The sequence below is a fragment of the Hyperolius riggenbachi genome, chromosome 6 (assembly GCF_040937935.1).
Source record: "Hyperolius riggenbachi isolate aHypRig1 chromosome 6, aHypRig1.pri, whole genome shotgun sequence".
NCBI classification, from domain to species: domain Eukaryota; kingdom Metazoa; phylum Chordata; class Amphibia; order Anura; family Hyperoliidae; genus Hyperolius; species Hyperolius riggenbachi.
This window is the reverse complement of record NC_090651.1, coordinates 380,229,995-380,244,914: the sequence shown is the minus strand read 5'-3', so window position 1 is coordinate 380,244,914 and position 14,920 is coordinate 380,229,995. Positions and strand designations below refer to the sequence as shown.

At 47.5% G+C, this 14,920-nt stretch overlaps 1 protein-coding gene across 1 annotated transcript in view; it reads right to left on the bottom strand.

The window, feature by feature from the left end:
- The window catches only part of LOC137523090 (phospholipase A2 inhibitor and Ly6/PLAUR domain-containing protein-like), a 61,984-nt gene that overhangs the window by 26,648 nt on the left and 20,416 nt on the right, over nucleotides 1-14,920 (bottom strand). The window contains exon 2 of the mRNA XM_068243299.1: nucleotides 2,765-2,881. Coding sequence (XP_068099400.1) covers nucleotides 2,765-2,881 — 117 coding nt within the window. The remainder of the gene's footprint in view (nucleotides 1-2,764; nucleotides 2,882-14,920) is intronic.

Genomic DNA, 14,920 nt, shown 5'->3' with positions numbered 1-14,920 from the left:
TTACTTAATTGGGGCTTCCTCCAGCTCCCTAGAAGCCTCTGTGTCCCCCGCTGCAGGTCCGCCTTCAGCTACTCTTCTGGGACCCCTCCGTAGCATGGCTGGGCCATATCCGAAGATGCAAATCATCTCTATGCCCCTAAAGCAGGTATGTCAAACCGGTCCTACGAGGGCCGAGATCCTCACACATTTTTTATACAGATCAAATGAATTGATGGGTCTGAATCAGGAAAGGTGTGTTCCATCAGGTAGAACACATTCCTCTCTTTCTCAGTCCATCCTAAATACTGGCATGGATCTGGCCCTCCAGGCCTGGAGTTCCACATGTGCCCTAAAAGGCAAGGCTGCAAATGCATCCAGGACTGCTGGTATACAGGGAGCCTGTAGCTTATAGATTTCACAGAGCCCCATCAACCCAACATGTAGACGGCCTGTTTCCGAATTTTAGAAGAACTAACTACAAGGTACTGCTGCTTGTTCGGTGTCACATTGTCCATTTGTTACTGTACCAACATAGACAGCCGTCAGATCCGCTATTGATTGGATATACTGCTGCTTTAGTACTCATTCTATCATCTCCATTTCATTTTATTCCATTGCAACATTTCCCCTTGGAATGACAAACTGTGACAGCCTGAAGCGTTCCACACAGTTGCACCCCACACATTATTCCAATAACACTAACGCTTACATTTCATATATTAGTGTATTACTTATTTAATTGTTGCAGACACTTCATGCACAACTCTGTTGCTTGCATGGTGATCCCTAGCCATAGGATGGTGCCTGTCAATTTGTCTTAAAGGGAACCAGAGACGAAGCACCCTCATGTATTTTACAATATATCAATTTGAACATGACAGTAAATACCTACTCTGCTGTTTGTTTCATTCTTCTCTGCTAAATCTGCTTCCTATCAGCTCTGATAAGAATCCCCTACTGAGCATTCAGTCTGGCTTTTCCCGTAATGATTATAGCTGAGTCTGTCTTCTGTGATGTCTTTTCAAGCCCAAGTCTGCCCCCTTGTGGCTTTGCTGCTATTTATCCTTGAAGCAGCAAAGCAGAGCCACAAGAGGGCAGGCTTGGGCTTGAAAATACTCCTCCAAAATCATAAATCCACGGAATCAGTAACACGTGTGATGGACGAGCTGTGAGAAAATAGAACGCAATCAGTTTACTGCACCGATTGTCGTTGCATTGCCCGACATAGATTGTCTGTCTGTGGCTATCTGCAGTCCAGCCTGGGGTCCCTGTTGTCTTCATAGGTGTTAGCACAGTTCTTTTCATGAACGCAAGTATGCTCACTGAAAAGGTCCATGTGGCTAATTAACATGAACAAAAGAGTTCCCTTCCTGGCAGTGACTTGTTAATTAGCCAGAGGTGTAAAACACCAAAAGGCCTTTCATCCGTAGGAAGCTTCCAAGCCAGGGATCAGACTGGCCAGAGGCGCCATGGAGCCAGATTGAAATTCATGTATTGTATGATTTTTAGCATGTTTTAGGAATACCATTCATATAAGAGGTATGAGAGTTATCTCATTCTGCTGGTCCGGATCTGGTGAATATTGTGATATTAAATTGAGGCCCCTGACATACCCAGAACCCGAGGTATTCCACTAATTTGTAACCGGGCATGCGAACGCGCCCAAGTTTAATGCCATAGGAATTGGCATAATCTGAGGAATATTAATCTGTTATCAGCGCAAATGTGGCATGTATCGGTTTTGAGTTACAACGTTTTATAAGTTTAACCCTAAATCTCTCTCCAAGGACTTGAACTGTGATTGGTTTGTAATTCAGAGGGGGCATGCATTGGCACACCCCCGAACCAGCTTCATCAAAAGCACATTGCCAGCAGGCGGACCTCAGTCCTCCAAATTCCATATTTATGAGAGCCTGCTGCTGCTGCTAGCCAGAGGACCATGTGGTTAGCGGCCATCTTGTTTGGACTTTGCTACTGAACTGAACTGAAACCAAGAAATTTATGAGTTTTCCCAGAATGACATATTATTTATATTGCGTTTTAATAAACGATGCTAACGTCCTTTGTTTATTCAGCTACCCTGCTATTCAGCCACACTAACTGAACCCTGACTTCTGAAGAGTCGCTACTATTGTTGCTAGCTAGACAGAATAGAGTGTGTTTAACCGTTTTTTTATTTGCAGGTCTAGACTCAGACAGTCAGTGGGCTCCTCTGTCCCATGGTAACAGAGGTGGTGGCAGTTATACCCTGAAATAGTGTGCAAATTGTATTATCGTAACTCACAGGCTCCCTTCTAGACGGTCTGCTGCCAAAATTCCAGCGGTTTCTGCGCACTGATTGCGACCACAGCTTGCATGGTCTGTGTGCTGAAACCAATTGGAAGGCATTTTGCGGTCCGGCCACTAGGGGCCCTGTGACAACCCGCATTTCCGATCATTCCAGATTATATCCGATTTCAGTTGAAGAAATATTTCCCATTTTTTCTATTTCTGCAGAAAAGTAAATACATCAGCATATCTGTGAAAACCTTTTTGTGTTTCCGGATTATATTGCGCTCCTATCTTTTCAAAGGCTGTTGAATGGATGTAGAAAAGAAGTGTACTATTACTTGCGCTAGTCTATCAGAACACTGTCCCTTTAATGGTTATGGTGCTCCTGGTGCTTGCTCCCAGTACTGGGTGGTGCCAGAAGTCGAGAAGTCGCCAGTGGATGAGACCTCAGACCTGCATGGCAACTGTGGCCTAGTAATACGGGATTGGTTGGTGTGTCACACAATGGACTTACCAAAGGTATCTAAGGTATACCCGAGTCCACACACAGCGCCAGAAGGACACGTCATGCTGGGACCCGTACAGGAAGATGTTGTTTCAGATGTGCAAACGGTGCAAGACAGCGAGTGACCTAGAGAAAAAGAAATAATGTCACAGATTTACCATCATTGTAATAATATATTCTCAAGCTGCTTGATTTAAAGGGGCAGTATGGCGAAAAAATGTAAATTGTTAAATATGTGCAAACATAGACAAATAAGAAGTATGTTTTTTCCAGAGTAAAATGAGCTATAAATTACTTTTCTCCTATGTTGCTGTCACTTACAGTAGGTAGGAGAAATCTGACAGAAGCAACAGGTTTTGGACTAGTCCATCTCTTCATGGGGGATTCTCAGGGATGTATTTAATTTCAAAAGCACTTAGTGAATGGCAGTTGCTCTGTCCAACTGCCCAAAAACTGTGTAGCGAGCAGGGAAGCTGGCCAGCATCATTGTTTAAATCCTTTTTTAGGGAATATCTTTATAAAGAATAAAAGCCTTGCTGAGAATCCCCTATGAAGAGATGGACTAGCCCAAAACCTGTTGCTTCTGTCATATTTATCCTACCTACTGTAAGTGACAGCAACATAGGAGAAAAGTAATGTATGGCTAATTTTACTCTGGAAAAAATATAGTGATGTCACTTCCTGTATTTGAAGCATACGGCCAGGGCCGGATTTGTAATTTTTACTTCTCAAGGCCCACTATCACCAGCCGCCCCCTGACCAATAGCTTCCTACCTCTCCCCTCCCACACCACACACACTCTTTTCATAGCAGACATACAGTCCTCACTGTTGAATTAAAATACATTGACATTAATAATATAATGCTCACATACGTAATGCAGCGTTGACGCGTTCATATGAGAAGCGGTTATGACTAGGGATGCTCATTCGGATTCCATAGAAATGAAATTTGTGGATTTCCGATCGGGACCTGAAAATCAGATTTTGGCGGGAAATACCACATTACCACAACTCGGTAATTTCAGCTTAATCACAGAACTCGGACGCATTGGACCAATCAGAGAATGCCGAGCCAACTCTGAAGTATTTGGCCAATCAGAATTAGCAAAAAATGACCAAAAATAGACTCCTCGGAAACTGTAATTGGAAATCGGCAGAATCAGCAATTTCCGCGAAACTGGAGATTGGCATTTCCGACTATCCCTAGTTATGACCCCCACATATGAAGAGCAGTAATCACCCCCACATTTGAAAAGCAGCAGAAGTGGCAAAATGGCACGGGACCCCTGAAGGCTCTGGCGGAACCCTGGTTGAGAAACGTTGGATAAGATGACAGCAGGGGTTAGAGTGTAAGATCCTCTGAGGACAGTTAGTGACGTGATTGACAGCAGGGGTTAGAGTGTAAGATCCTCTGAGGACAGTTAGTGACGTGATTGACAGCAGGGATTAGAGTGTAATCTCCTCTGAGGACAGTTAGTGATGTGACTGACAGTAGGGATTAGAGTGTAAGATCCTCTGAGGACAGTTAGTGACGTGATTGACAGGAGGGATTAGAGTGTAATCTCCTCTGAGGACAGTTAGTGACGTGATTGACAGCAGAGATTAGAGTGTAATCTCCTCTGAGGACAGTTAGTGATGTGATTGACAGCAGGGATTAGAGTGTAAGATCCTCTGAGGACAGTTAGTGACGTGATTGACAGCAGGGATTAGAGTGTAAAATCCTCTGAGGACAGTTAGTGACGTGATTGACAGCAGGGATTAGAGTGTAATCTCCTCTGAGGACAGTTAGTGATGTGATTGACAGCAGGGATTAGAGTGTAAAATCCTCTGAGGACAGTTAGTGACGTGATTGACAGCAGGGATTAGAGTGTAATCTCCTCTGAGGACAGTTAGTGACATGATTGACAGCAGGGATTAGAGTGTAAAATCCTCTGAGGACAGTTAGTGACGTGATTGACAGCAGGGATTAGAGTGTAAGATCCTCTGAGGACAGTTAGTGACGTGATTGACAGCAGGGATTAGAGTGTAAGATCCTCTTAAGGGCCCTTTCACACCAAGGCGGTGCGATGAGGTATTTTTACCGCACCCCACCGCCGGGCAATGAAAGTCTGTTGAGACTTTAATACTGCCACGTTACAGCGCGATGTGACGGAAGTGACATTTTTGCCACATCTCCGATGCAGGACCAGAACTACGTTACAGCGCGTCTGCTGTGGAGAGCTGCGTCGGCCCAGAAGTCATGTTAGTCTATGGAGATTAGTTTTTTTTTTAAATCACCGATGTGACAGCGGAAACATATTTTTACTCTTCATCATACCCCGAAGCAGGAAGTGACGGCAAGCGCGCATCACTTCCTGCTTGGCCCATTGCCACGTAGTAACACAGTATTCTCCAAAGGCCTGTTGTTGGCGGTAGTGTGAAGCCGACCTGAAGCATTTAGTGACATGACTGCCGGGATTAGATTGTAAAATCCTCTGAAGGCAGTTAGTGACATGACTGCTGGGATTAGATTGTAAGATCCTCTGAAGGCAGTTAGTGACATGACTGCCGGGATTAGATTGTAAACTCCTCTGAAGGCAGTTAGTGACATGACTGCCAGGATTAGATTGTAAGATCCTCTGAAGGCAGTTAGTGACATGACTGCCGGGATTAGATTGTAAGATCCTCTGAAGGCAGTTAGTGACATGACTGCCGGGATTAGATTGTAAGATCCCCTGAAGGCAGTTAGTGACATGACTGCTGGGATTAGATTGTAAGATCCTCTGAAGGCAGTTAGTGACATGACTGCCGGGATTAGATTGTAAGATCCTCTGAAGGCAGTTAGTGACATGACTGCTGGGATTAGATTTCTAACTCATCTGAGGGCTTTTTAAAGTATACTGAACACCTGGGTGCTCCTTCTTAAACTTCTTAAAGGGAACCTAAACTGAGAGGGATATGGATGTTTCCTTTTGAACAATACCAGTTGCCAGTCGGTCCTGCTGATCTCTTTGGCTGTAGTAGTGTCTGAATCACACACCTGAAACAAGCATGCAGCTAATCCAGTCTGACTTCAGTCAGAGCACCTGATCTTCATGCTTGTTGAGGGGCTGTGGCTAAAAGTATTAGAGACACAGGATCAGCAGGAGAGTCAGGCAACTGGTATTATATTAAAAGGAAAAACCCATATCCTTCTCAGTTTAGGTTCCCTTTAAGCATCCCCCCCTTTAGGGAGGTTCATTTATTGTGTGGGCAATTGGGGGCGGCATACATTTATTTACCTATGGTTGCCTCCCTCTTCCCGTCCATTCAGACGCTTCCATCTTCTGTGTCCCCACGCCACATGATGAAATACCCGCAGTTATTTCCTGTGTCCCTGGCAGCTGCACTACATGTTCGATGCATGCCGGCATATGTATTTTATTGATGTGGCTACATCTCCCAGCATGCATTGCATGACCCCCGCATGCATTGCAGCTTCTAGGGACATAGGAGATCACTGCATTTCTGCCACACGGAATGATAGAAAATGGATGCCTCCATATAGATGGGGGGCTACTGAGCAGCCCCCTGTAGGTAAGTAAATGCCTGCTCCACCTCCAAAAGCCCATAAAATTAATAAACCCTCCAAGGGAGAGGTTCTTTATGATGTTTTTTTAAAGAGGATCGGAGATTAAAAACTAACTATAGCAAGTAACTTTTCTATACAGCTTAGCTAAAGTTTAGATCTTTCACACAGCAAATATAGCTGCAAACAGCTTCAACAGTATATAATAATTTCTTCCTGTGATACAATGAGAGCAGCCATATTATGCTTGTCACATTACACACAGGCAAGCTGATCTGCATCTCCAACCCCCAGCCTGTGAAAACTCCACTCCTCTCTCCTCCCCCTTGCCTCTGAAATCTCATGCATGCATCAGCAAAAGCCTCCTCCTCCCCAGGCTGAGCTCCCATGAGTAGAGATGGCCGAACCTCCGATTTTTGGTTCACGAACCTCCGCAAACATGCGAACTTCCGCAATCTGCAATAGACTACAATGGGGAGACAAACTTTGAAAACTAGAAACATTTATGCTGGCCAGAAAACTGATGGAAAAGATGTTTCAAGGGGTCTAACATCTGAGTTTTTGCATGGGGGAGTGGGATACATGGCAAAAGTCCCGGGGAAAAATCTGGATTTGACGCAAAGCAGCGTTTTAAGGGCAGAAATCACATTGCATGCTAAATTGCAGGCCTAATGTGCTTTCAAACATCTTGCATGTGTATACATCAATCAGGGAGTGTAATTAGAGTACTGCTTCACACTGACACACCAAACTCACTGTGTAACGCACCGCAAACAGCTGTTTGTGTAGTGACGGCCGTGCTGGACTGGTGCGCACCATGGCGAGAGTGTAGGCCATGGCGGTTTTCAAGCCCATATGGTCGCCGGGCTGAGGTAGCTCAATGATAGAACAACAGTGATTGTCCGGCTGATCGAATTTGGTCTGTCCACAATGAAGCAACGACCTTATTATCTTTGGTGTGCCACCCCCCGAGACACTAATAAAGCCGTCGGTCATTGCTTCATTGCAATACGCAAGCCCCTTCACCGCGGCAAGGTAATGATCACAAAGGGGAATTGACACATGTACATGCCTTTTGTTTTGTTGCTGCAGTGCAGCCAGAAAAATTAGGCAGGCATGTACACGCACCCGAAAAATTATTATAGCGCCAATTCAGCAATCCGCCTGGAGTCCTGGACCCTGTTGGTGGTGGCTGAGAAGGCAGTCAAGCAGCCTGCGGGCAGAGATGCTGTGTGAGGACCGACTTAGTCTTGGGGCAGGCAGTCACACGGCGTGCAGGCAGAGATGCTGTGTGTGGGGACAGACTTAGTCTTAGGGCAGGCCTGAGCGTGCTTTGCAGACCAGGCATCCGTGGTGAGATGGACCCTTGACCCAACGCTGTGTGCCAGAGATGTCACCACTTGCCTTTCAACATCACGGTACAGGTTTAGGTATCGCCTTTTTTGAGAAATAATTGTGGCCTGGTATCTTACACTGCGGTGTGTGGCTTTGCTTTTGCGTGCTGCTTTTCCTCAGGTGGTCATCCTATTGCAGTTTGTGCTTTGTAATCATGTACCTTCGTTAGGTAGTTGTCCCTATGTGGGTCTTGGTCTTTCCACGGCTCAATTTTCGGTGGCAGAGAGTACAGATGGCATTGCTCTCATCTGAGGCAGACACACGAAAAAATGTCCAACGTTGTGTAAAGTGGGGTGCCAGAATCAGAGCAGGAGGAGGAAGTTATGTCACGCTTCTGTGCGGAAGATGAGGTGTCTTGTGTTAAATAGTCAACTACGTCCTGACAATATTGGGGGTTGATGGCACATGCCTTCTTCTGAACACTCTACTTTGTTCGAGGGCCACACGAAATCACAACAGCGCGACCTCGAACAGACCTGCCAGGTGGCCTGCCTCGGTCTCTGCCTCTTGCTTTGTCCATATTGGGAGGGATGAAGTGAAAGGTATGCACTGACTTGACTAACACAATGTGCAGTCACACAGGTGCAGTGAACAGGTAGCAGTGACTGGTATTACAATACAATGTGCAGCTGTCACTCAGGTGCAGTTAACAGCTATGCTCAGACTGGTATACTAAACAGCGTGCAGTCACACAGGTGCAGTGAACAGGTATGCAGGGATTGGTATTACAAATGTGCAGCTGTCACACACAGGTACCGTGAATAGGTGCAATGACTGGTGGTATTAACAATGCGTGCGCTCACGTAGTTATAGGTAGGTAGGTGCACTGAACAGTGAACAGGTGCATTGATTGGGATTACAAATGTGCAGCTGCCTGTCACACACACAGGTAGTCACTGAATGTGCTGGGCCTGGCAGTGGCACAGTAGGAATTACCAAGGCTGTCTATGCAACACAAGTGTCTGTGGGACACACACACAAAAAAAAATAGATCACAAGAACAAGATTAGCTCTCAAAAGAGCTGTTGAGGGGTGCTTTTTTAGAAATAAGAATCAGCAAAGAGCAAGCTAACAAGCCTACAAGAGCCTAAATAAGCTTTCCCTATAGCTCTCTCTGCAGCAGCAGCAACTCTCCCTTCTCAAATTACTGCAGGCACACGAGTGAATCCAATGCCTGACGCTGCCTGCTTTTTGTAAGGGGGGGGGGGGGGATGGGGCTCCAGGAGAGAGTGAAGCCTGATTGGCTACAATGTGCCTGCTGACTGTGATGTAGAGGGTCAAAGTTGACCCTAATGATGCACTATGGGGGCGAATTAAACCTCCGGAAAAGTGTGCAGTTCTCCACGGTCGCGAACCCTGGAAGTTCGCCGATTCCCGTTCGCCGGCGAACTGTTCGGGATATCTTTACCCATGAGCACTTACAGCAAGGGACTCAGAATGCCAAGGCACTGGAGGAGCTGGGGGACATTCATTTACATCCAATTAGATAATAAATACATTTTAAAAAGGCGTTTGAGGGGGAGGGGAAGGGAGAATGCCCAATAAACTATACGTAAGGGGCAGAAAAATGAAAGCAGCGGATCTCGAATCCACTTTAAAAAAGGAAAATCGATGGAGAATCACACGAGAGCTGTTGGAAATAATCCATCCAATTCTGACAGAAAAACTCATTGTGTATTCCCAGCATTAGTATATCTGACAAGGACTTGTCAGATATGCTCTCATGGCTGCCCTCCTGTCCCTGTACGACCGCGGCTGTACAGTGCATGTTTTGGATGTGCGGTCCTTGCTTGTCCAATAGCATGAAGCTGCTTGAGCATGGCTTTTCCCTCCATGGACGAGTGGCTTCTTGCTACCCAGCATGCGTGGATCAAAATTACACATATGCCATACGGTTGCGCTTGTATACAGACAAGAATCTGTCCCCGTCTGCAGCGGTGGGCCCAAGGAGAATCTGGGAAACCTGTGGACCCTCTAGAGCAGAGGTGTCAAACCCAATCACGTAAAGGTGCCCATACACAGTACAATCAAATTGTTCAATTTCCCTGTTTATTTAATCAAAATGATCGAATAGAGAAGAAATCGACAAAAGCACACGCTCTGTGCTGCATTCCTCTTCCTCCTGGGGTGTATAATGTGATCAAGAGAAGGAGGAATAGAAGCACAGAGTCAGAGCCGGTTCTAGACTTTTTGCTGCCTGAGGCAAACTTGCGAGGCTTGCCCCCCCCCCCAATTTTAGAATGATTGCACGGTACCCAACAATTTACTCGGCTTCATTTCATGTTCTCACATGACATACTGCACCACAGTCGATAGGCACCCTTGTGAGGGTATACGTGTGCTAAGCTGATATGGCGCTGTAGTCCAGCAGCTTCCAAAGTATCGGTTGAAGAGATCAGCAGCACCACGTAGATGTATTCAAGCTCTTTATTGCATAAAGATAGCGCCCAGGGACAGCGACAGACGCTGTTTCGGAGACAAGCTCCTTCCTCAAGCTGTATAGGCTCACTCAAAAGAGGTAACAAACACAATGGCATTTATATACAATTTCAGTAGGGTCACATGGACCAATCACGTAACATCACAATACAAAAAAACATACGTGTCCAATCACAGGGCAAAACATAATGAGAGGACCTGATGGGAAACAGATATGTAAATCAGCAGCCGTTATCACAGCATGATTTAAAAAGTGTCATAACCCCAATGACCAATCAGCACTTACCAAGTCAGGAGGACCTGATGGGAAACCACAGCAATGTCATAACGCTCCTCCCAATCTCCCAGGGGGCAATGCGAGAAGCGTACTGCTGAAAAACGGAACGAATGACGTCCTAGCGTCCTAGCGATGCGTAAAAACGTACGCATAAGATTCTCAATAGCATCCATGCGTAAAAGCGTCTTAACGATGCGTAAAAGCGTACGCGTACAAAAAGGACTCCGTGCGTAAAAACGTCCAAACCACGTGCCAAAAAACGCCCGGGTTGGATTAGGAGGTTGGGTACCCTGGGAGGGGGCGGTCTCAACCGTGATTATGACCTATCTTTTTGCATTTAAACTTTTATATCCTATTTGAGTATAAGATTCATTGATATATTGTGCCCTTACATATTTGTGTGCTGTCTGCTATGCTGCGTCGGCGGTGTGCTGACTGCCGAGTCCAACTATGTGTGTTTCCCTTGTGGTTACACTTTGAGTATTCTGGGGGTTGCTATTTTGTGATGTGCAGGTTCCTTTATTGTTATTGTATTTTTTACATCTAATACAACGATTTACTTATAAGGGTGATTATTTCTCATGGCACACTCAGCCTTACTTTACCACAGCACTAGCATTTTTTTGCTTTTGGTCATCATCTGATGAGCTGACTTAATCGTTAAGACGCTTTTACGCATGGATGCTATTGAGAATCTTATGCGTACGTTTTTACGCATCACTAGGACGCTTTTACGCATGGAAACGGATGACGTCATGACGTCATTCGTTCCGTTTTTCAGCAGTACGCTTCTCGCATTGCCCCCTGGGAGATTGGGAGAAGCGTTATGACATTGCTGTGGTTTCCCATCAGGTCCTCCTGACTTGGTAAGTGCTGATTGGCCATTGGGGTTATGACACTTTTTAAATCATGCTGTGATAACGGCTGCTGATTTACATATCTGTTTCCCATCAGGTCCTTTCATTATGTTTTGCCCTGTGATTGGACACGTATGTTTTTTTGTATTGTGATGTTACCTGATTGGTCCATGTGACCCTACTGAAATTGTATATAAATGCCTTTGTGTTTGTTACCTCTTTTGAGTGAGCCTATACAGCTTGAGGAAGGAGCTTGTCTCCGAAACAGCGTCTGTCGCTGTCCCTGGGCGCTATCTTTATGCAATAAAGAGCTTGAATACATCTACGTGGTGCTGCTGATCTCACATGACATACTGCAGCTCAACACAATAGCACACTGGCTGGCTGTGAGTCTGGGACAAACACACTGCTCACCCTCAGTCACTCCATTCCTCCTCAGCCACTCCATTCCTCCTCACCCTCAGCCACTCCATTCCTCCTCACCCTCAGCCACTCCATTCCTCCTCACCCTCAGCCACTCCATTCCTCTTCACCCTCAGCCACTCCATTCCTCCTCACCCTCAGCCACTCCATTCCTCTTCACCCTCAGCCACTCCATTCCTCTTCACCCTCAGCCACTCCATTCCTCCTCACCCTCAGCCACTCCATTCCTCCTCACCCTCAGCCACTCCATTCCTCCTCACCCTCTGCCACTCCATTCCTCCTCAGTCAGGAAAGCAGTGCTACCTCCTCCCTTCTGCTGTGCAAATCACATGAAACACTGCTGCTCTCCTGTCTCCACCCTCCTCACCAGAGGAGGGACAAGGTCCTCCAGCAGCCAAGGCTGAGACACCAAAGTGCGCCCCTCCACCCCTCCATCCCTCCCACCCCAGCCGTCACACACTGATTGCTATTGGACCAAGAGGATGCCCAGGGCCCCCAATAACCCCCCCCCCCCCCAACACCTTAATCTCTAGTTATCTGGCTTACACTCACTGTCATGAATCCCCTTTTCTTATTTCTCTCTGCTTCAAACTCAATAGGGGAATGATAGCTGAGCGATTTGTGCGCCCCCTCCTACACTGCGCCCTGCCTTAGGGGGGACAGCGCTGGGTTTTTTCTTCGCGTTCGTCGATTATCGCGAAATTGCATGCTGTTACTGCCGCACACCCAATTGAGCAAGTCGGCCCAACACCTTGCAGCATGCGCGATCGACTATGCATGCACTTGGCGGCACCGATTTTAATCCGATTCAATTATAACAGTGATGGCTAATCTTGGCACTCCAGCTGTGACAAAACTACAAATCCCGTGCCCTGTGCATGTAATTCATTACCTTTCCATCGCCTCCGCTAGTCTCCGCAGGCACCGGGCTCACTCCACTCGCCATACACGTGTGCCTCACGTGGTTTCCTAGTCGCCCCGCTCATATGACGTCAGACGTCATACACGTGGCCACGTTACTAGGCAACCACATGGTGCGCGTGTAGGATGAGGAGAGTTCGCCTCGGAGCCTTGCGGAGACTAGCAGAGGCGGCAGAAAGGTAATGTATGCCGTGCACTGGGCACGGGGGACATTTTTTATTTGGGGGGGCACAGTGTCGGGCGGCGAGGCGGACGAATGCGGCGTACAAGGCTGATTCCTGATCGGGAATCAGCCTGCAGTCTATGGGCAGCTCAAAGATCTCTCTCTAATCAGTTTCGATTAGAGAGAGATTTGCCTCTTGGTGGAATCTGCCCATTCATGGCTAGATATATGGCTATGGCTACCTTAATAGAACCTCCTCACAGTTAAGTGTGAAACTCTGCAAGCAGTACCAAATGGTTCCCTTTCATGGCAAAGGAAGCCTGAGGCCCTGAGCTGCTAACCCAGCATGATCTAGCAGGCTTGCTGGAGCCACCCGCTGATACAAACGGCCCGATCCCGTTGCCATGAAGTCACTTCCGCATGGGGAAAGTTTGAAGAAGCGGCTTCAAACTTCCCCCAAGTGCCGGCGCATGTTCCCCGCAGAAGCAGCGTTGGACTCCTCCGAACCGAGTCCAACGCTGTCTGTCCTCCTCTCTCCGCCACCTGCCACTGCCAGCTTGCATCGGCATCGCTTCGCTTCCTGTATGTCATGTGACCTACAGGTTCCTGTACGTCACATGACATACAGGAAGCCAAGCGGTGCTGTATGCTAGAGGCTGCAGGAGGCGGTGTGGCTAGATCAGCAGCGGACTAAAAGGGGAGTCCAGCCCTGCTCTTTGGAGTAGGGAGGGGGCAAACCGAGGAATGGGGGGGGGGGGGGCGGGGCATGGGGAACAAATCAGAGGTGCAGAGAGGAAGAAATGAGGTACAGAGAGGAAAAAACAAGCCACAGAGGGGACAAAACGAGCCACAGAGGGGACAAAACGAGCCACAGAGGGGACAAAACAAGCCACAGAGGGGACTAAACGAGCCGCGAGGGGACAAAACAAACCACAGAGGGGACAAAACAAACCACAGAGGGGACAAATCAAGGCACAGAGGGGACAAATCAAGGCACAGAGGGGACAAATCAAGGCACAGAGGGGACAAAACAAGCCACAAAGGGGACAAATTAAGGCACAGAGGGGACAAAACAAGCCACAGAGGGGACAAAACAAGCCACAAAGGGGACAAAACAAGCCACAGAGGGGACAAAACAAACCACAGAGGGGACAAAATGAGCCACAGAGGGAACAAAACGAGCCACGAGGGGACAAAACAAGGCATGGAGTCAAAGAGGGGAAAAATGAGGCACAGAGGGGACAAACAGAGGCACAGAGGGAGACAAAGAGGTACAAAGTGGGGCAAACAAGCATGGGGGGGGGACTAATGGGCAGGGGGGTGATATACAGACACAGAGGGGGAAAAAGGCACTGAAGGGGACAAACAGGCACAGTGGGAGACAAGGAGGCACAGAGGGGGCACATAGGAGGCAAAGCGGACAGAGATAGCACAGCATTTCGACTTAAGAACGGATTCAGGTTAAGAACGAACATACGGTCCCTATCTAATTCATTAACCGGGGACTGCCTGTATATTAGTTTTGCTTTTTTAACCTCCTTGGCGGTAATCCCGACATGGTGTCGTGGTAAGCCGCCATGGAGGATTGCTCTGGCCCTGCTGGGCCGATTTGCATAATTTTTTTTTTCAAACACGCAGCTAGCACTTTGCTAGCTGCCTGTTTGTTCCGATCACTGCTGCCCGCCGCCGACCCGCTGCTACCCGACGTGAAAGAGGCCCCCGCAGACCCCTTGCGCAGCCTGGCCAATCACCGCCAGGCTGCGCTATGATTGGCCAGGCTGCGCTATGAGGTGAATCGGGACTCCCTCTGACGTCGTGACGTCAATGACGTCGATGATGTCAGTCCCATCGTCGCCATGGCAACGGGGGAAGTGCATACAGGAAATCCCATTCAGAACGGGATTTCCTGTTGGGTATTTGCGCCGGCGGGGATCGGAGGGGTGGGTGGGATAGCGAAGGGAGGGGGGAAGCATGTAGCTAGCGCTAGGCTAGCTACATGCTAAAAAAAAATAGCAAGAAAAAACCCTCCCGCGGCCGAGCACCGCAAATAATTATAACGGCAGGGAGGTTAATAGATACTGTACTTATGATAGTTATGGGAAAATATGGATAAGAACGCTGGTTCCATGACCGACATTGTC